The sequence below is a fragment of the Mobula hypostoma genome, chromosome 15 (genome assembly GCF_963921235.1).
Source record: "Mobula hypostoma chromosome 15, sMobHyp1.1, whole genome shotgun sequence".
In the NCBI taxonomy this organism is placed as follows: domain Eukaryota; kingdom Metazoa; phylum Chordata; class Chondrichthyes; order Myliobatiformes; family Myliobatidae; genus Mobula; species Mobula hypostoma.
Window position 1 is genome coordinate 51,775,723 of NC_086111.1, and position 21,140 is coordinate 51,796,862.

General features: G+C 38.4%; 1 protein-coding gene across 1 annotated transcript in view; it reads left to right on the plus strand.

Moving 5' to 3' along the window:
- Positions 1 to 21,140, plus strand: part of dennd6aa (DENN/MADD domain containing 6Aa) — an 88,292-nt gene that overhangs the window by 18,242 nt on the left and 48,910 nt on the right. Inside the window, exons 4-5 of the mRNA XM_063068045.1 lie at positions 597 to 700; positions 16,841 to 16,921. Coding sequence (XP_062924115.1) covers positions 597 to 700; positions 16,841 to 16,921 — 185 coding nt within the window. The remainder of the gene's footprint in view (positions 1 to 596; positions 701 to 16,840; positions 16,922 to 21,140) is intronic.

Consider the following 21,140-nt stretch of genomic DNA (forward strand, 5'->3'; position numbering starts at 1 on the left):
TCTATCTTATCCTTTTCCATCACTTTCTTAAATATAATAGAATCATAGTCATAAGACCCAAAGTGCTCCCTGACAGCCACTTCAGTTACTTGCCCTGCCTCATTCCCTAAGAGATCCTGCATGAGTAAGCCAGATGTCCCTCAATATACTCTGTCATCCTAACGGAAACACAGAAATTGGGCAAGTGTCGACTATTTGTCTCTTCAAGCCAACTGCACCATTCAATATGATAATAGCTGAAATTCAAAGTCAATTCCCTGGTCCTGTTTTCTTCCCATATTCATTGGCGTCTATTAGAATTATATCTAATTCACTGAATATATTTAATGATCAGAAATGCTTACTGTGGCAGAAAATTCAATAGATTGGTTAAATTGGTGTACTTATTGGTTAAATTGGTGTACTTATTTACATGTCAGGTTTCTCACCACAATTAGATTCATATTCACTCAGCAGAAAATTTCAATGCCACTAACACTACCTTATGAAATATTTTTTTGTTCAAATCCCTCTATTATAGAATGCTGTTTTTTTTTTGGAAATTGCTAGCATTGTAGAGGGAAAACAATAAATCTGTTTACATTTATTTTTTATAGGTTGCCTTGGAGATACGCAATTTTGTTTCAGAATTCGTCAGTCGGCTAACAAAAGGAACTCCCTTGACTGCCTGTATGACAGAGATGCTCCCGTTTACTTGAAGGTTAGAAATATTTCCAGTTACCATACTTTATATACGTTTGTATTTTGGTTGTTGATTGTTCAATGTTTTTTTAAACAAAAATTAAATATGAAATGAAGGACAGCACATTACAATAATTGGTAGCTGCCAAATCTTTGCGGAATCACTCTGGCTCAAATTGTGTTGCATGTTATGATGGAGGTAATAACTGTGCTGGAGCTACAAGACAACAGATACTTGAATCTTGAGCAACACATGAAATACTAATGGAGCTTAGCAGGTCAGACTTTATCTGTGGAGGGAAATGGACAGTTGATATTTTGAGTTAAGATCAAATGAAGGAAACATTGACTGTCCATTTACCTTCAAAGAAGCTGCCTGACCTGCCAAGTTTTTTTCTGCATTTTGTAATATAACTAGACAATGAGGTGACCGTTGGGGCACCCTTTGAGAGAAGGGTAGTGCAGTCTGATGTGACCAGAATGAACATTAAATTTTCCTGAATGCTATTGGTATCACTTTGCTTTAGAAACTGAAGTAGAAAACCTCAGTTTATTAAAGGAGAACGACGCGTAGCAAAGCAAATATAGCTCCTCCTCATTTAACGAAGGACACTTTTGATGGTATCATTTCTGGTTTATCTGCCACCCTTGTGCCCTTCGTTGTCATTCTGGAGACGTACAGTCCTTTCATCCCCCCGCCTCTTCATCTCTTCTGCTGTTTGTTCTTTGTCTCTGATCCTGGAGACATGCATTTCTCAGCTCCTTTGTCTCTTCCTCTCTCCTCCTGTGCCTATTTTTGTCATTCTGGAGACATGCAACCCTTTCATCCCCTGTCTCTTCATCTCTTCTGCTGTTTGTTGTTTGTCTCTGATCCTGGAGATGTGCATGCCTCTCCCTCTGTCTCTTCTTCTCTCATCTTTTTTTGTCCTGACTCTTTGATCCTGGAGTCGTGCGGCCCTGGCCTCATCCAATTCTTGTTCTCTCCCTCTCCTTGCTGCTTCCTGATGACATTTGGCATGACCTTTTGACCATAATGTCCCCCTTCTCTTTCCATGTGGCATAATTAGGCTGACGATTTTTTTTTTACCCTAATGCTGCGTAGAAGATACGAAGCAGTAACACCAAAGGATGCTGATTATTCTTGATGATGTGGTTGGCGGTCTCCTAAATGGTCGTGATATAGTCACCACTGTTCTTTAACTGCAGCAAAGGGTTTGATGGGTGTCTCGAAGTATGTCATTACAATAAGATTTAATTATCTCATATTGATGGGTGGCAGTTAGATCTGTCCCAATCCTGCACATGCTGACGGTGATTAGCAGAATGTGACCCCTCGAAATAGAGCTGCTATTTCTTAGTAGACCTTTTGCTCCGGTAGGTGTCGCTGCTGAGGCTGGCCATGCGCATGCGTCGGGCTGTGTGTCCCGATTTCCATGATGGCGGATCGGCTCTTGGGTTAAAAGGGAGCCTGTTGATTTTGGTGAATGAGCAATTTTATAGGAATATATAACCGTGAACTTTGCCTGCATTCTGTAACTTAGTGCATTTTAATTCGACTTAGCCAAAAAAAGAGCCGCTGTAATGCACCGTTTGTGCTAATTGGAGGGCACAAACAGACAGACAGAACATGAGCGTTTTAGTAGTATATAGATAACCGTGTTGTTCTGTGGAGAATACAATCTGGGTTCACTTGGGTTCCACTCACAATGCATTCCTTTTGGGGAAATGTCTGATGTACACTGAATGCTTCCCAATTTGGGGAGAATTCGATAATACGAAATCCTTATACAATCTCAAATTTTTCCTAAGTGCTACACGCTACTTCCAACATCTCCAGAATCACTTGTGTTTATATGCTGCTTATTATTTTGATCCCTCTAGGCTGGACTTTTTTTTCTCTATAACAGTTCCCTGAGCTGTACCCCTCAAAAACTAACTCATTTCAAACTGAGCATTCATGCCAATTCTGCCTTCTTACTCGTTTCTCTAAAAATCAGCTTCCACCTACTGCTTTTGGAAGTTTTTCCAAGTTTTTTAGGACAAGAAGGCATGACTTCAGAATTGAAGGACATCCATTTAGAACAGAGATGCGGAGAAATTACTTTAGTAATTTGGATTATCGTCATTCCAAATAAACTGATTCCTAAGCTCTGGAACCTAGGCCTTAGCGCTCAGATCTGCAGCTGGATCTTCAACTTCCTCACAGACAGGACCCAGGCTGTAAAAATAGGGGACAAGCTCTCCTCTACAATCACTCTGAGCATCGGTGCTCCACAAGGCTGTGTACTCAGCCCCCTGCTGTACTCACTGTACACCCAAGATTGTGTAGCCAAGTTTCCATCAAACTCAATATATAAGTTTGCTGATGACACCACAATTGTAGGCCATATCTTGGGTAATGATGAGTATGAGTACAGAGAGGAAATTAAGAACCTGGCCTGGTGGCATGGTGCGAAGACAATAACCTATCCCTCAATGTCAGCAAGACGAAGGAATTGGCTGTTGACTTCAGAAGGAGTAGCGGACCACACGACCCCATTTACATCGCTGGTGCGCAAGTGGAACAGGTCAAAAGTTTTTAAGTTCCTCGGGGTCAATATCACAAATGACCTGACTTGGTCCAACCAAGCAGAATCCACTGCCGAGAATGCCCACCAGTGCCTTTACTTCCTGAGAAAGCTAAAGAAATTTGGCCTGTCCCCTAAAACCGACACTAATTTTTATAGATGCACTGTAGAAAGCATTCTTCAAGCGTGCATCACAACCTGGTATGGAAGTTGTCCTGTCCAAGACCGGAAGAAGCTGCAGAAGATCATGAACACAGCCCAGCACATCACACAAACCAGTCTTCCGTCCTTGGACTCACTTTACACCACACGTTGTCGGAGCAGTGCTGCCAGGATAATCAAGGACACGACCCATCCAGCCAACACACTTTTCGTCCCTCTTCCTTCTGGGAGAAGACTCAGGAGCTTGAAGACCCGTAAAGCCAGATTTGGGAACAGCTTCTTTCCAACTGTGATAAGACTGCTGAACGGATCCTGACCCGGATCTGGGCCGTACCCTCCAAATATCCGGACCTGCCTTTCGGATTTTTTTTGCACTACCTTACTTTCCCTTTTCTATTTTCTATTTATGATTTATAATTTAAATTTTTAATATTTACTATCGATTTGTACTCCAGGGAGTGCGAAGTGCAGAATCAAATATCGCTGTGATGATTGTATGCTCTAGTATCAATTGTTTGGCGACAATAAAGTATATAGTCAGAGGGTGGTAAATCTGTAGAATTTGTTGCCACGAGCAGCTATGGAAGCCAAGTCATTGGGTGCATTTAAAGCAGAGATAGATAGGTTCTTAATTAGCCGGGGCATCAAAGGGTATGGGGAGAAGGTGGGGGAGTGGGGATGACTGGAAGAATTGTATCAGCCCACAATTGAATGGCAGAGCAGACTCGATGGGCTGAATGGCCTACTTCTGCTCCTATATCTTATGGTCTTATGGCTTGCCCATCTTACTGCTACAGTGCGCAACTGAGTATTTCCTTTTGTTCTTCTGTCCATGGATATCGTTTGCATCATTTTGCTTCCTCCATTCAGAGAAAGCCCTTCAGGTACTTTTATGTTGTAACTGTCCTTCCGAACTTGAAAAGCCTCTCATGTTGTCGTTGTTTTGATAACCTTCATATACTTTCACAGCATAGTATCCATTCCTCTCTCCAAGTTCATTTATGGTAATTCTCACACCGTTGTATTAATGGTGGCTTCACGGCCTGTGAAACTTGCAAGCTCTAATTGTTGGCACATTGAGTATGATTCTAGTGGTGATTTTGTGCCAAATCAATCTTTGCTGAAACTTAAAATTAAAATCTAAAGTTAATGTTGAGATGATCATATCATAAAGTTTGGAATTGCTATAGAAGAAGGTGATTCAAAGGTAGAACTATCCAACTGGAGAAAATCTAGTGTCAGTGAAATGAGAACACACTTGACCGAGTAAATTGGAAACACGGTTCAACAGGGAAACTTGTAATTGAAAATAAAGAAACTTTAAATGAAGGTATTTCTCTTGCAGTGGAAGTGTGATATCACAGGAAGAAAGGAAACTCATGCCAGATCTCCATCTATGATCAAAAGTAAGATGGAGCGGGGGGGGGCGTCACGTGATGACGTGGGATTGAGACGTGTAAATTCAGCTCTCCCGCAACAAATCAGTAAAGTACCGTTTAAATAAAACAAAGTTGGTAAATATTTTTTGAAAACTATTTATAAACTTTGTAAGACTACTTTACGGTATGCCTCCTAAACCGCAACAAAAGAAGTCTGCTGTAGCGAAGCAGCCGCGAGACGGGAAGAAAAAAGGGCCTACTGCAACGATGGAGCCTCGGACTCAGGTTGGATCTCCTTCGGTAGAACAGGGAGCAATGGCGGTGGCAGAGGTTGCTCCGAAGAAGACAACGGAATTGCGCATGCGCAAATCGACACAACGCAAACTACAAGAACCGACACCCACTGCAATTGAGAATGACTCAGAGTCAGAACTGGATTCTGCAGAGAACACAGATGAAGAAGAGGAGGAAGAATTGGAAGCGAGTGGAAGTAAAGGAGATGATAGAGACATAAGAGAGGCTGTATTGCGATCAACGGCTGAATTAAGGAAAGTAAGAGAAGAGCTTAGAGATACGAAGAGATGCTATAATAAAGTTATGGAAAGACAGGACAAAATGGAAAAGAAGCTTCAGAAGATGGAAAGAGAAATGGGGCTTATGAATGATAGAGTGGAAAAAACAGAAAATGATTTGTTTGTTTGGAACTCGGAAAGAAACCGACTCTTGGAGAAAGTGGACATGTTGGAAAATTTCAGTAGACGTAATAATATAAAAATTGTTGGTCTTGCAGAAGGTATGGAAGGAGATAAGCCAATAGAATTTTTTCAAAGATGGATCCCGGAGGTTTTGCAAATGGGAGAGGAGGCTCGCTCAATTGAAATTGAGCGGGCAGATAGAGCTTTAAGACCAAAACCAAAAGATGACCAATATCCACGATCGATTTTAATAAAATTCTTAAGATTTCAAGACAAGGAAAGGATTCTACAGGCAGCTGTTCGAGCTGCCAAAGATAGAAAAGGGCCATTGATAATTAAAGGGAAAAGAGTTTTTTTCTATCCTGATATAAGTTATGAACTTTTGAAGAAAAGGAAGAAGTTTAATCCAGTGAAAAAAACCCTATGGGAGCATGGTTATCAATTTATACTGCGTTATCCTGCAACTTTGAAGATTTTTTTTGTCTGGTGGAGAAAAAAGATTTTTTGATGACTACCAGAAAGCAGAGCAGTTTGTGCAAGATTCTCTGAATATTCACCAGATACAAGAACAAACTCAGGAGAGGGAGATAGATTGAAGATGAAGATTGGGTTTAAGAATGGATTTGTTGGATTTTTGAAGCTGGATGAATGTATAAATATAGTATTAATTATATGAGGGGAGTAAGAAAGGTTAATACTGGAGGAAATTAGCTGGGAATAATAATACTAATTTTGTTTATATATATATATAACTTTTTTTTGTTGCGGGGGAGCTGGAAGAAGCACTGATCGATTGCTACGTTAATCATGTGTGCAAGCGTGGCTTTTGCCGCGACCTGTAAAATGGAGGGGGGTAGTGTTGTGTATCTTTTCATTCACAACATTAGTGGGGGGGTATTTTGTTTTTTCTTTTTTTTTCTATCTTTTTTTTTCTCTTTTTGCCTGGAAGGTTGGGGGGGGGGAACACATAGCATCATGGTGAAGTTTAAAGTGATTCCCCAAGGAACTATGAGAGTTGAGAAGATGAGTAATGTTTTAGATTGGAGTAACTTTGTTAAGAATAATGACTAATTTATTGAATTTTTTGAGTTTTAATGTTAATGGGCTTAATGGACCAGTGAAAAGAAAAAGAATCTTAACATATATTAAAAAAATGAAGATAGATTTAGCTTTTTTACAGGAAACGCACCTAACAGAAACAGAACATCAGAAACTAAAGAGAGATTGGGTGGGTAATGTTGTTGCAGCCTCATTTAATTCAAAAGCGAGGGGAGTAGCAATTTTGATCAATAAAACGTTACCAATTAGGATACAAAATGTAATAACTGATTCTGCGGGGAGATATGTGATTATACATTGTCAACTTTTTTCCGAACTATGGACATTTATGAATATTTATGCACCAAATGAAAATGATGCAAAATTCATACAAGAAACTTTTTTGAATTTGGCGGATGCACATGAAAAAATATTAATTGGAGGCCACTTCAATTTTTGCTTAGACCCAGTCTTAGATAGATCAACCAAGGCTGTTATAAAATCGAAGGTAGTAAATCTAACTTTATCATTGATGAAAGATTTAAATTTGATTGATATATGGAGAAGAATCAATCCTAAAGAAAGAGACTATTCGTTCTATTCCCACAGACATAAAACTTATTCAAGGATAGATTTTTTTCTATTATCAATGCATATTCAACACAGAGTGAAAAATATGGAATATAAAGCAAGAATATTATCAGATCATTCTCCTTTATTAATGACAATAATAATGGCTGATAAGGAAGAAGTGGCTTATAGATGGAGATTTAATTCAATATTATTAAAACGTCAAGATTTTTGTGATTTTATGAAAAAGCAGATTCAATTTTTTTTGGATACAAATTTTCATTCAGTGGAGGATAAATTTATATTATGGGATGCGATGAAAGCATATCTTAGGGGACAGATAATAAGTTATACATCTAAAATTAAGAAAGAATATATGGCAGAACTAGATCTATTGGAAAAAGAGATTACAAGAATAGAAAAAGAATCACAAAGATATATGTCAGAAGAAAAACGAAGACAACTTGTCAATAAGAAGTTACAATATAATACACTTCAGACATATAGAACGGAAAAAGCAATTATAAGATCTAAACAAAGGTATTATGAGTTAGGTGAGAGAGCACATAAAATTCTTGCCTGGCAGTTGAAAACAGAACAAGCTTCCAAAACAATAAATGCAATTAGAACAAGGGCAGATAAAATATCTTATAAACCTCTTGAAATAAATGAAACTTTTAAAAATTTTTATTCTGAATTATATCAATCAGAATCCCAAAACGATGTGAATGAGATAGAAAGGTTTTTATCACAAGTTTCTCTTCCAAAATTGAATTTGGAAGAACAGAGGGGATTAGATATGCCTTTTACATTAAAAGAAGTTGAAGAAGCTTTAGGATCACTTCAAAGTAATAAATCTCCAGGAGAAGATGGTTATCCACCTGAATTTTATAAAAAATTTAAAGATTTATTATTTCCTCTTTTTATGGAACTAATACGTCAAGCAGAAAAAATACATAAACTTCCAAGATCCTTTTTCAACAGCGATTGTAATAGTATTGCCAAAAAAGGACAGAGATCCTATGAAAGCAACATCATACAGGCCTATTTCTTTATTGAATACGGATTATAAAATAATAGCAAAAATTTTATCGAATAGATTATCTAAATATTTACCAAAATTAATACATGTGGATCAAACAGGATTTATTAAAAATAGACAACTGGCAGATAATGTAACTCGGCTACTCAGTATAATTCATTTGGCACAAAAAAGGGATGAGAAGAGTATAGTAGTAGCTTTGGATGCAGAAAAAGCATTTGATAGATTAGAATGGGATTTTTTTATTTAAAGTATTAGAAAAATATGGGTTAGGAACATCTTTTATAAATTGGATTAAAACTTTAAATTCTAACCCTAAAGCTAAAGTAGTGACAAACTCTCAAATTTCAACACCATTTCAGCTAAAAAGGTCAACTAGACAAGGTTGTCCACTATCACCTGCTCTATTTGTATTGGCGATAGAGCCATTAGCAGAACTAATTAGATTGGATCCAGATATTATGGGTTTTAGAGTTAACCAAGAGGAATATAAAATTAATCTTTTTGCCGATGATGTTTTGATCTATTTAACAAACCCACAACATTCGTTACATAAATTATCTTCTAGATTGGATGAATATGGGAAGGTATCAGGTTACAAAATAAACTGGGATAAAAGTGAAATTTTGTCTCTTACTAAAGGAGACTATAGTCAATGTCGATTAGTAACCCAATTTAGATGGCCGGTAAATGGTATAAAGTATTTAGGTATAAGACTTGATAGTGATGTAAAGAATTTATATAAATTTAATTATTTACCACTATTGAAAAAAATTCAAGAAGATCTTGACAAATGGATGATACTACCAATAACATTAGTAGGTAGAGTCAATGTTGTAAAAATGAATATATTTCCCAGATTACAGTATTTGTATCAAACATTACCAATACAATTGCCACAGAAATTTTTTCAAGAGTTAAATAAATCTGTGAGAAAATTTCTTTGGAAAGGTAAAATGTGAAGAATATCATTGGAAAAACTGACATGTAAATTTAGGTTAGGAGGGTTACAACTTCCAAACTTTAAAAATTACTATAAAGCAAATCAACTTAGATTTATTGCATCTTTTTTCGATGATCAAAAACCAGCATGGATTAAAATAGAACTAGACAAGATAGGAGAAAATAAACCTGAAGATTTTATATATAAATGGGAATCTAAATGGATACGGGAAAAGAAAGAATCTCCTATATTAACACACTTGATTGATCTATGGAATAAGATAAATGTTGATAAGGAAACACAGAAATCTCTATTAGCAAGGAGACCTTTGTTCCAAAACAGACTTATTCCTTTTACAATGGACAATCAACTTTTATATAATTGGTACCAAAAAGGGATTAAATTTATAGGAGATTGTTTTGAGCGAGGTATATTGATGTCATTTGAACAATTAAAGGATAAATATAAAATATCTAATAATACTTTCTTTTGCTACTTTCAGTTAAGGGCTTACTTAATAGGTAAGCTGGGTCAAACAATGTTTTTGCCAAAAGCTAATGAAATTGAAATTTTAATTCAAAAAGGGAAAATTAAAAAATTTATTTCTTGTATGTATAATTTGATTCAAGAACAGACAATTAAACAAGGAACCCATAAGTCAAAGCAAAAATGGGAAACAGATCTGAATATTAATATTGATGAAACAAATTGGTCAAGACTTTGTCTGGACAGTATGACAAATACAATAAATGTTCGACTTAGATTAGTACAATATAATTTTTTACACCAATTATATATTACACCACAAAAAATAAATAGATTAAATTCAAATCTATCTGATAAATGTTTTTGGTGTAATCAAGAAATTGGTACTTTTTTACATTCTACTTGGTCTTGTTTTAAAATTCAACCCTTTTGGATAAATTTAAGAGTCTTATTGGAACAAATTACTGGAATTCAACTTCCACATAACCCTGTATTATTTCTATTAGGTGATATTGAAGGGATAAAACCGAAACTTAAATTGAATAAATATCAGAAAGAATTTATAAAAATTGCATTGGCAGTAGCTAAGAAGACTATAGCAGTTACTTGGAAATCTGATTCGTATTTAAGTATGGATCGTTGGAATAATGAAATGGCTAGTTCTATTCCACTTGAAAAAATTACTTATAATTTAAGAGATAATTATCTAACATTCTTGAATATTTGGCGCCCTTACTTACAAAAGATAGGATGTAATATTTAAGTGCTCCGACAAAGAATTTGGTTACTTGGGGAAAATAACGAATAATTATACCAAATTTATTTTGAATCCCTTGGAGCATGTGGAAACCTTCCAATACCCAGGCGGCTCTTCTTTTTTTTTCTCTTTCTTTCTTTTAGGTAGACTACGTATATGGGAGGGGGAGGGTTAAGGGGGGGTGGGTAGATTTTATCTTTTCATGTATTCTTTTGAAAATTCAATAAAAATTATATTAAAAAAAAAAGTAAGATGGAGCAACATAAAAAAGCCCTTGACAATTGCCAAGTTGTTAATGTAGGTGATTTCCAGAAAATTGGTGGTGCAGTAAAACAGAAAATAGAGAGGCAAAGAGAAAGTATGAGGTAAGGGTAGCAACAAATTTAAGGGAATGCACAAATACCCTAAAGGTATGTGAACAAGAAAAGTGTTGTATATGGAGATCTGAGAATCAGAATAGAAAACGAAAATCTCTAAATCTCAGAGACCATGGCTGATATGCAAACTGAGTACTTTATCATTCCTGGAGCAATGTTCATAAGCATGCTAAGTATTTGAAAGAATTTGCAGGATTTGCCAGTAGAGCCTCGGAATGCTGAATGGCCCATTCTGAGCTTTAACTTGTGATTCTGATGAAGTTCAGACTTCACATTCATGCATACTTGTGCAGAATTCCTGAACTTTCATACAGTTAGGGAGCTAGAAGCTCACAATTCCCCCAACCACCACCGATGTTTTTAAACAGAAAAATTTTACATTTTTTCCGGTAGGTTTCACAGTAGTAAACAATGTAGTTGATGAAACTTCAAGATTCACTTGATGTTAATCCTCAAACAGTGGCAGGGTATTTTGGTTTAAGGCATTTTGCTGGTGGGGGTGGGTCATTGCCTTGCTGCTGGTGCTTGTGAGTGGGAGGGGAGAGCGGGGGGGTGGCTTTGGGGTTCTAATGCTTAACCGTCATCCATTCTTTGGGGCACTCCTTTGTTTTCGTGGATGTTTGCGAAGAAAAAGAATCTCAGGATGTATACTGTATACATTTCCCTGACATGTACCCATTGAAACCTATTGAGGACTGTTTGTACTTCAACAGTATATTAGTCTGTCAAGGGTGAAGTTCTTCTGAGAATAAGGAGACATTTCTGCTAGGAGAAAAAACATTGACTTGCTGTTTACCCTCTCCCTACACTGAATACGTCATATTCTCCTTATCTGGATATTGCAGCATTCTGAATTTGTTTTATTTAGAGATACAGAGCAGTAACAGACCCTTCTAGCCCAACGATCTGCGCTACCCAGCTATTTCAGCCTAATCCCAATTACGCACATGTGACAAAGAACCTGCCAACCTGTGAACCTTTGGAATGCGGGAGGTAAGCGGAGCAGCTGGAGAGAAGTCATGTGGTTACAGGGAGAACATACAAACTCTTAAAGGCAGCAGCAGGAATTGAACCCAGGTCTCTAGCACTGTAATAGCATTGCAACAGCTACGATACTGTGCTGCCCCAACTATCAGACTAATACATTTTACTACAGTCTACAATTAAAAGGCATAATGTCATCTTGACAATTGTTCAATAGCTAATATATATGTAAATGGAAGTTGAAACTTTGTTCTTGATTTTGTAGGCCGTGAGCAGCAATTGCATTAAAACCATTCACTTCATATTACACATTCTCAGACTGTGCCCAGATACACGGTTTCTTCTAGAGTTATGAGAAGAAGCCAAAACCCAAAACATAACTTAAAAGCTGTTAGAAAAGAGGTTTCCACCAGATGGTGCCTTTCACGGGTAAAACCCTCCCAACCATTGAGCACTTTTACATGAAACGTTGCTGTAGATAAGCAGCATCCATCATCAAAGATCCTCGCCACTTAGGCCATGCTCTTTTCTCACTGCTGCCATCAGGTAGAAGGTACAAGTGGCTCGGGGCTCGCACCACCAGGTTCAAGAACAATTACTAATCCCTCAACCATCAGGCATTTGAACAAAAGGGGATAATTACACTCATTTATTGCTATTTATTTATATCTGCATTTGCACAGTTTATTGTTCATTGATCTTGTTTACAGTTACTGTTCTGTAGATTTGCTAAGTCTGCCCACAGAAAAAGAATCTCAGGGTTGTATGTGGTGACATGTATGTACTCTGATAATAGATTTTACTTTGAACTTTGAAATTCAAAGGATACAGCAGATTTTTGGTAACTTCTAGATGTCTGCCTGTATCTGTTAACTGGCCCAAGTTCATAACAATAGCAAGAAAAAGATCAAGATGTTCAAATTGACAGGGTTTAAGATTCAGAAATTCCACAGATTCACCGCTGTCTGGGAAAACCAGTTCTTCCTCATCTTTGTCCTAAATCTACTCCCCCGAATCTTGAGGCTATATCCCCCTAGTTCCAGTCTCACCTACCAGTGGAAACAACTTTCCTACCTTTATCTTATCTACCCCTTTCATAATTTTATATGTTTCTATAAGATATCTTATTCCAGTGAGTACAGTCCCAGGCGACCCAATCTCTCCTCATAGTCTAACCCCCTCATTTCTGGAATCAACATAGTGAACCTCCTCTACACAGCTTCCAAAGCCAGTATATCCTTCTTCAAGTGAGGAGACCAGAACTGCACGCAATACTCCAGGTGCAGCCTCACCAGTACCCTGTACAGTTGCAGCATAACCTCCCAGTTCTTAAATTCAATCCCTCTAGCAATGAAGGCCAATATTCCGTTTTCCTTCGATAGCCTGCTGCACCTGCAAACCAACCTTTTGTGATTCATGCACAAGCACTCCCAAGTCCCTCTGCACAGCAGCATGCTGCAATTTCTTACCATTTAAATAATAATCTGCTCTTTCATTTTCCCTTCCAAAGTGCTCACATTTACTAACATTGTACTCCATCTGCCGGACCTTTGCCCACTCACTTAACCTATCCATATCTCTCTGCAGATTCCGTATCTTCTGCACAATTTGCTTTTCCACACAATGTAGTTTCATTAGCAAACTTAGATACACAACACTCGGTCCCCTCTTCCAGATTGTTAATATATATTGTGAACAGTTGCAGGCCCAGCACCGACCTCTGCAGTACACCGCTCACCACTGATTGCCAACTAGAGTAACACTCATGTATCCTAACTCTCGGCTTTCTATTTGTTAGCCAATCCTCTATCCATGCTCTATCACCCTCAACTCTATGCATCCTTATCTTATGGATAAGTCTTTTATGTGGCACCTTATCGAACACCTTCTGGAAATCCAAGTGAATAATGTTCATCTGTTCCCCTCTATCCACTGCGCTCATTATATCCTCAAAGAACTCTAGTGAAGTTTATCAAACAGGACCTGCCTTTGCTGAATCTATGCTGCCATCTTCTAATCCACCAGGACCTGCCCAGAGTCTAGAGAATTTTGGTAAATCATCACCAAAGCACCTACTATAACTTCTTCTATTTCTTTCAGTACCCTGGGTTGCATTCCATCAGGGCCGGGGACTTATCTGTCTTCACGCCTACAAGTTTGCTCAGCACGAGCTCTTTAGTGGTAGCTGTTGTATCGAGGTCCTTACCTCCCATTGCATCTATAACATCTCTCTTTGACATGTTAGATATGTCCTCCATCGTGAAGACCAACCCAAAATAGTCATTCAAAGTCTCGGCCATTTCCTCATTACCCAATAACAATTCGCCCTTCTCATCCTCCACCTATATTCACTTTCGCCACCCTTTTCCACTTTCTATAATTATAAAAACTTTTACTATCCATTTTTATATTTTGTGTTAGTTTATTTTCATAATCTAGCTTCCCTTTCTTTATTGCTCGCTTAGTGGTACTTTGTTGCTTTTTAAAGTTTTCCCAGTTTTCCAGTTTCCCACTACTCTTGGTGACTTTGTATGCATGAGCTTTTAGTTTGATGCCTTATTTTATTTCCTTAGTTATCAAAGACTGGCACTCCCCACCCTTACTGTCCTTGCTTGTAACTGGAATATACTTTTGTTGAACACCGTGAAAAATCTCTTTGAAAGTCTTCCACTGTTCCTCAACTGTCCCACCATATAGCCTGTGTTCCCAGTTTACACTAGCCAAATCCTCCCCCATCCCATTGTTGTCTCCATTGTTTGGGCATAATACACTGATTTTAGATTGCACCCTCCATTTAGAAACATAGAAAATAGGTGAAGGAGTAGGCCATTCGGCCCTTTGGGCCTGCACCGCCATTCAGTATGACCATGGCTGATCATCCAACTCAGAACCCTGTACCTGCTTTCTCTCCATACCCACTGATCCCTTTAGCCACAAGGGCCATATCTAACTCCCTCTTAAATATAGCCAATGAACTGGCCTCAACTGTTTCCTGTGGCAGAGAATTCCACAGATTCACCACTCTGTGTGTGAAAAAGTTTTTCCTCATCTTGGTCCTGAAAGGCTTCCCCTTTATCCTTAAACTGTGACCCCTCGTTCCGGATTTCCCCAGCATCGGGAACAATCTTCCTGCATCTAGCCTGTCCAATCCCCTTAGAATTTTATGCGTTTCAATAAGATCCGCCCCCCCCCCAATCTTCTAAATTCCAGAAAGTATAAACCTAGTTGATCCAGTCTTTCATCATATGAAAGTCCTGCCATCCCAGGAATCAATCTGGTGAACCTTCTTTGTACTCGCTCTATGGCAAGAATGTCTTTCATCAGATTAGGGGACCAAAACTGCACACTCCAGGTGTGGTCTCACCAAGGCCTTGTACACCTGCAGTAGTACCTCCCTGTTCCTCTTGCTATGAATGCCAGCATACCATTCGCCTTTTTCACCACCTGCTGTACCTGCATGCCCACTTTCAATGACTGGTGTACAATGACACCCAGGTCTCGTTGCACCTCCCCTTTTCCTAATCGGCCACCATTCAGATAATAATCTGTTTTCCTGTTCTTGCCACCAAAGTGGATGACCTCACATTTATCCACATTAAATTGCATCTGCCATGAATTTGCCCACTCACCTAACCTACCCAAGTCACCCTGCATCCTCTTAGCATCCTCCTCACAGCTAACACTGCCGCCCAGCTTCGTGTCATCCACAAACTTGGAGATGCTGCAATTAATTCCCTCGTCTAAATCATTAATATATATTGTAAACAGCTGGGGTCCCAGCACTGAGCCTTGCGGTACCCCACTAGTCACTGCCTGCCATTCTGAAAAGGTCCCGTTTATTCCCACTCTTTGCTTCCTGTCTGCCAACCAATTCTCTATCCACATCAATACCATACCCCCAATACCGTGTGCTTTAAGTCTGCACACTAATCTCCTGTGTGGGACCTTGTCAAAAGCCTTTTGAAGATCCAAATGTACCACATCTACTGGTTCTCCCCTATCCACTCTACCAGTTACATCCTCAAAAAATTCTGTAAGGTTCATCAGACATGATTTTCCTTTCACAAATCCATGCTGACTTTGTCCGTTTGTATGAGAAATTCAATCATACTGTGATCACTTTTACCAAGAAGATCCCTAACTACAAGATCACTAATTTTATCTGTCTCATTGTACAGGACCAGATCTAAGATAGCACGTTCCCTTGTAGGTTCAGTAACATGCTGTTCAAGAAAGCCATCACGGATGCATTCTATGAAGTCCTCCTCAAGACTGCTTTGCCCAACTTGATTCACCCAATCTATGTGCAAGTTAAAGTTCCCCATTATAACTGCTGTTCCATTCTTACATGCCTCAGATATTTCTCTGTTTATTTCTTGTGCCACTGTAATGTTATTATCCAGTGGCTGATAGACAACTCCCATGCAGTGATTTTTTTCCAGTTACTATTTCTAATCTCTACCCGGATGGATTCAACATTCTGCTCCTTAGATCTTATATCATCTCTCACTATCACCCTGATTTCATCTTTAATTAAGAGCGCAACCCCACCTCCCTTGCCTTTCTGCCTTTCCTTTTGTATTACCTGATATCCTTCGATATTTAATTCCCAGTCCTCTCTACCCTGCAACATCTATTGCACTAATTTTGGAAGTCTGTCTTGCAGCTTTACAATGTTGCTTTGCGGTCTTTCTAGGTGGTTAAATGTTTAAAAGGTGGAAATTGTATTCTAGCTTGCAGAGTACTGCAGAGTTCTTCTGCAAGGGTATCATTGGTATCAGCAGTAACTTACCAATCTACCCAATTGGAGCCCATTCCCAATAAGAAGCATAACTTAATTAAATCAAAGGGGAACAAAATCAAGATAAGATGCTTCTATGATCGCAAAAAATGAACTTATTCAGAACAACATTTAATTGATGATCGTTCTCAAAAATGTTGTATTTTGACTTATTTGCTGAATGATGGAAAAAGGGGGTGGGAAGCCTTGGAACAATTGTTTTGTTTAATTCTCCAGTAGTGTCAATGGCCCAGCAGGACTATTCATAAGAAGACAAATAAACAGCTATTACTTATTCATTTAACTGAAATAAATTATGTTTGGAGAAGTGTTTTCATCTGTTCTACTTCCTCATTCTTGTCTTTCTTTATTTTAACAGAAAGATTCTGCACATTACTATGGATATGTTTACTTTAGACAAGTTCGTGACAAATCCTTAAAAAGAGGTTACTTTCAAAAGGTAAATGCAATTTTCATTCAAATCAACAAAATAATAGTTGCCAAAATATTTGTCAGAGGTAAGATTAATATTCAAATCGAAAGCTGGAATTTGATTTGAAGTTTTACCTATGTTTGTCAGCTTTGTACTTAGGTATTAACCTGAACTACATGTCAGGTGCTGGACGACTCATATTAGAGTGCCACTAATATGCCAAACTGATGTTCCATATTTAATGAATAGTATGAGCGATACTTTTATCTGCTCTTCATATATTTGGGGAGCAAGTCTAGCTTGTGGGTTGCATTATTGGTGTCTGGCAATGTACAGTTCTGTTCTTAATTATAATTCTTCGTAATAATAAATGTGTTAATAGTAGGTGCTGTAAGAGAATGGCACTCCCTAACTTTAACCCAGTTATTCTAAAGATTTTGTTTCGATAATTTTTTGGAACATCAACCTATCAAAATATTGCATTGAACCATTTACCATTCAGCATTGCCTTGGTATTTGAGTCACCTTAATTTCATGCCAGAAAAGAAAATACTCCAAACTAAAGATACACAGATGAGAGACATGTGACTAGATATAGGGTTTCACCTCTTTTTTTGTGAGCTAAACTGTGACTGCATCTAGCTATAGTAACTATTTAGGCCCACTGCTACATGACAATTGTGAAAGTGGTAAAAAAGATATTTGAAACAACATTATGGTTGCTCAAACATAAAAGTGCACTGAAATCAGACCTAAATGCTTTCCAACGGGACCACACTGAATTGAACTCTGTTTCTAGCTATATGTTATGCACCTATCTGATTAAGGTCTTGGCCCTTTTAAGAAACATTGCTATAGCAACCAGACAATCGCAATATACAGTCTGGCCACAATGGAAGAGATGGTAGTTTCCAGAAGCAGGAGGAGAATATTAGATTCAATGAGAGTGATTTCCTGAATGCCAGGGGAACCAGGTGTCCTGCTGGAGCAAAAGTAAAAGCCTTATAGGAGGTGTTACTCTTAACACATAGTTAAACAGCGCAGAAACAGGCCCTTTAGCCCAACTCGTCCATACTAAGTTGTCTCGTTGAGCTAGTCCCATTTTGCTTTGTTTGACTCAAATATTTTCTATCTATGCACGTGTCCAGATAAAAATCGCCACTATTAAGTAAAGCTCAAATAATTTTTTATGTCCTCTCAAAATGTCAGGGTGGCATTCAAACTACAACAAGCTGTTTCACCATATGGATCAGATTAAAAACAAACCAAAATCAAAATACCACAGTTGCTGGAAATCGGAAATCAAAACAGAAAATGTTGAAAATACTTAACAAGCCAGATAGATTTCAGGTTACTGTACTTTCACCAGATCTGGGAAATGTTAGAACTGAGACAAGTTTTAGGTTGCAGGTAAAAGGACTGGAGTGGGGAGCCAGGTGGAATGAGAAAGGACGACTGTGATTGGATGGAGGTTGGGAGTAATTGGATGGCACCAGTAATCTGTGGTATTGGCGAAAGGACGTTAGGAAAGGAATACGTGGAAGTATACATACAGGAATGAAATCTGGAATACTAAAAGGGAAGTTGGGGTTAGGGGTTTGGTGAGAATGGTTAGTGGACTCTTATTCTTTCTGTCTGAGAAACAAAACACTAATGGTTAATTTTCTGAAATTGCAAATTATTTTTAAGTCCAGAAAGCTCTGCTAGGTTGGAAAATTATGTGCTGTTTTTGAGTGCACAGTGATATTTGTTGGAATGGTGTAAAAGGTCAAAATCAGTATGCTGACAGTGGGAGTATGATAAAGAATTAAAAAGATGGGCAACCAGAAGCTCAGACTCACCCGGATGGCCTGAATAGAGGTATTCTTCAAAAAGGTCACGGAGTTGGCATTCATTTCCCAGTGCAGATCCTGAGAAGGTGACTTTGGAGGAAATGTTTCCTCTTGTGGATGAATATATTGAAGGAGTCAATGTATAAAACTAAAAGTTTTCCTGATGAGAATTGAGTGCCTTTATATAGGGTAATAGAAGCAGAAATGATATTTTCACAAATAGGTGGATAGATGCTTCTTAAGCAAGAGGGTGAAAATTTACCATGTGTGGAGTTGAGTTTACAATTCGAGTTAGTGGATTGGACCATGTTCAAGGACTCTGAGGATATGGACGAATATGCCATAGTTATCACAGACTTTATAAAGTCAGTGGTGGACAAGTGTATCCCCACAAAATCATTTAGAATCTTCCCCAACCAGAAGCCCTGGATAGATGAATCAAAAGATCTGCAATCTGCTAAGGGCCAGATCAGTAACGTTTGGATCTGGCGACCAAGTAAAATACGTCCTCCGGAAAGCCATCGCACATGGCAATTCCAGACCATACTGGAAGGATACCTGATAGCTGTGGCAAGGATTGAATGCATCACCTCCTACATAGTAAAACTAAGCAATATATGTGACAACAAGATTTTGCTCCCAGATGAGCTCTATGCCATTTTGCTCAGTTTGACTGACAGAACATGCAGCACCCTCACAAACTGTCACAGACCTCAATGACCCTGTGATTTCAGTTATTGAGGTTGAAGTGAGAGTATCCTTCAAGAGGGTGAACCCACAGAAAGCATCTGACCCAGACAGGGTACCTGGCCAAGTACTGAAGACCTGTGCTGATCATCTGGTTGGAGTGAACACTGACAACTTTATCTTTATTGAGCTTGCCTTCACAGTACTTCATAGTAGAGAATTCCTATGATTCACTGCCTCCTGAATGTAGAAATTTCTCTTCCCCTCAGTCTTAAAAGTTTTTGTTTTCCTGATTTTTTTTCTTTTGATATACAGTATGTGTTTCATGGTTCTGTACACCTCAGTCAGCGTAAAATCCCCAATTCATCCACCTTGTCAAGCTTTGAGAATTTTGTATGTTTCACTGAGATCACCTATTGCTCCTCTAAGTAAAAAAAAAATGCAATCCTAGCTTACTCAGATTCTCCCTGTAGATAAAACATGCCATGCCAGGAACAAATTTGGTAGCTCCTTGTTATGCTCTCTCTATGGCATGTATATTCACTTTTTTTTTAGTAAGGAAGCCACAGGAATGAGAAAGCTAAAATCACTGATGGGGTTATATCATAGGCTTTCCAATAACTAATGAGAACTGGAGGAACAGATATCTAGGCAGATGATGGAAAGATGTATATATTTTTTAAAAAGCAGGATTATTATAGTGGGTGATTTTAATCTAACCAACATTTGACAGGAGTACTCTTAGTACCAGGTGCTTTGGTGAGTCAGAATTTATATGGTCCATCCAGGAGGGTTTTTGAAACAGTATGCAGCTAGTCCAACTAAGGATGGGTCTGTACCCTACACTGGAGAATAAACCTAGCCAGGTGATTGGAGCTTCAATTGGGGGAGCATCTTTACGAACAGTGAACATAATTCTACAAGGTTCAAGAGAGTTATGAATAAGGAATGTTCCTCAGGTGAAAGTGCTAAATTGGGGGAGGATAATTACAACCATATTTGGCAGAAATGGGGGAAGTAGTTACGGACTTCTAACATGTGGGATTCTTTTAAAGACCAGTTGATTAGATTTCAGAACAAGCTTATTCCTGTGAGGATGAAAGATGAGCCTGGCAGGGTTTGGAAACCACATAAGACAAGAGATATTCTGCATTTGGCATAAAGAATAGAAGCTGAAATCGGACAAAAACCCTTGGCAGAATATAAAGAAAGCAGAAAAGAACTTAGACAAAATATGGAAAGGGCTGGAAAGGGCCATGACATATCCTTGGCCAGTAGGATTAAGGAGAATTCTAAGGCATTTTGTATGTATATTAGGAGCAAGAAGGCTGTTTGGCAAAGAGTAGGTGCACTCAGGGACAAAGGAAGCAATTTATGTGTGGATCCAGAAGAAGTGGGTGAAATCCATTATGAGGTCCTTGCATCAAGCAGAGGCCGTGGGTGATGGAAATTAGAGGATTACAGCACAGTGCAGACTCTTCGGCTCACAATCTTGTGTCGCCCTCTTAACCTGCTCTAAGATCACTCTAACTCTTCCCTCCTACATAACCCTCCATTTTTTTTCTATCATCCAGTGCCTATCTGAGAGTTTTTCTTAAATGGCCATAATGTATCTGCCTTAACCACCATCCCTGGCAGGGCATTTCATGCACCCACCACTCTGTTTAAAAAAAAACTACCTCTGACATCCTGCCTATACTTTCCTCTAATCACCTTAAAATTATGCC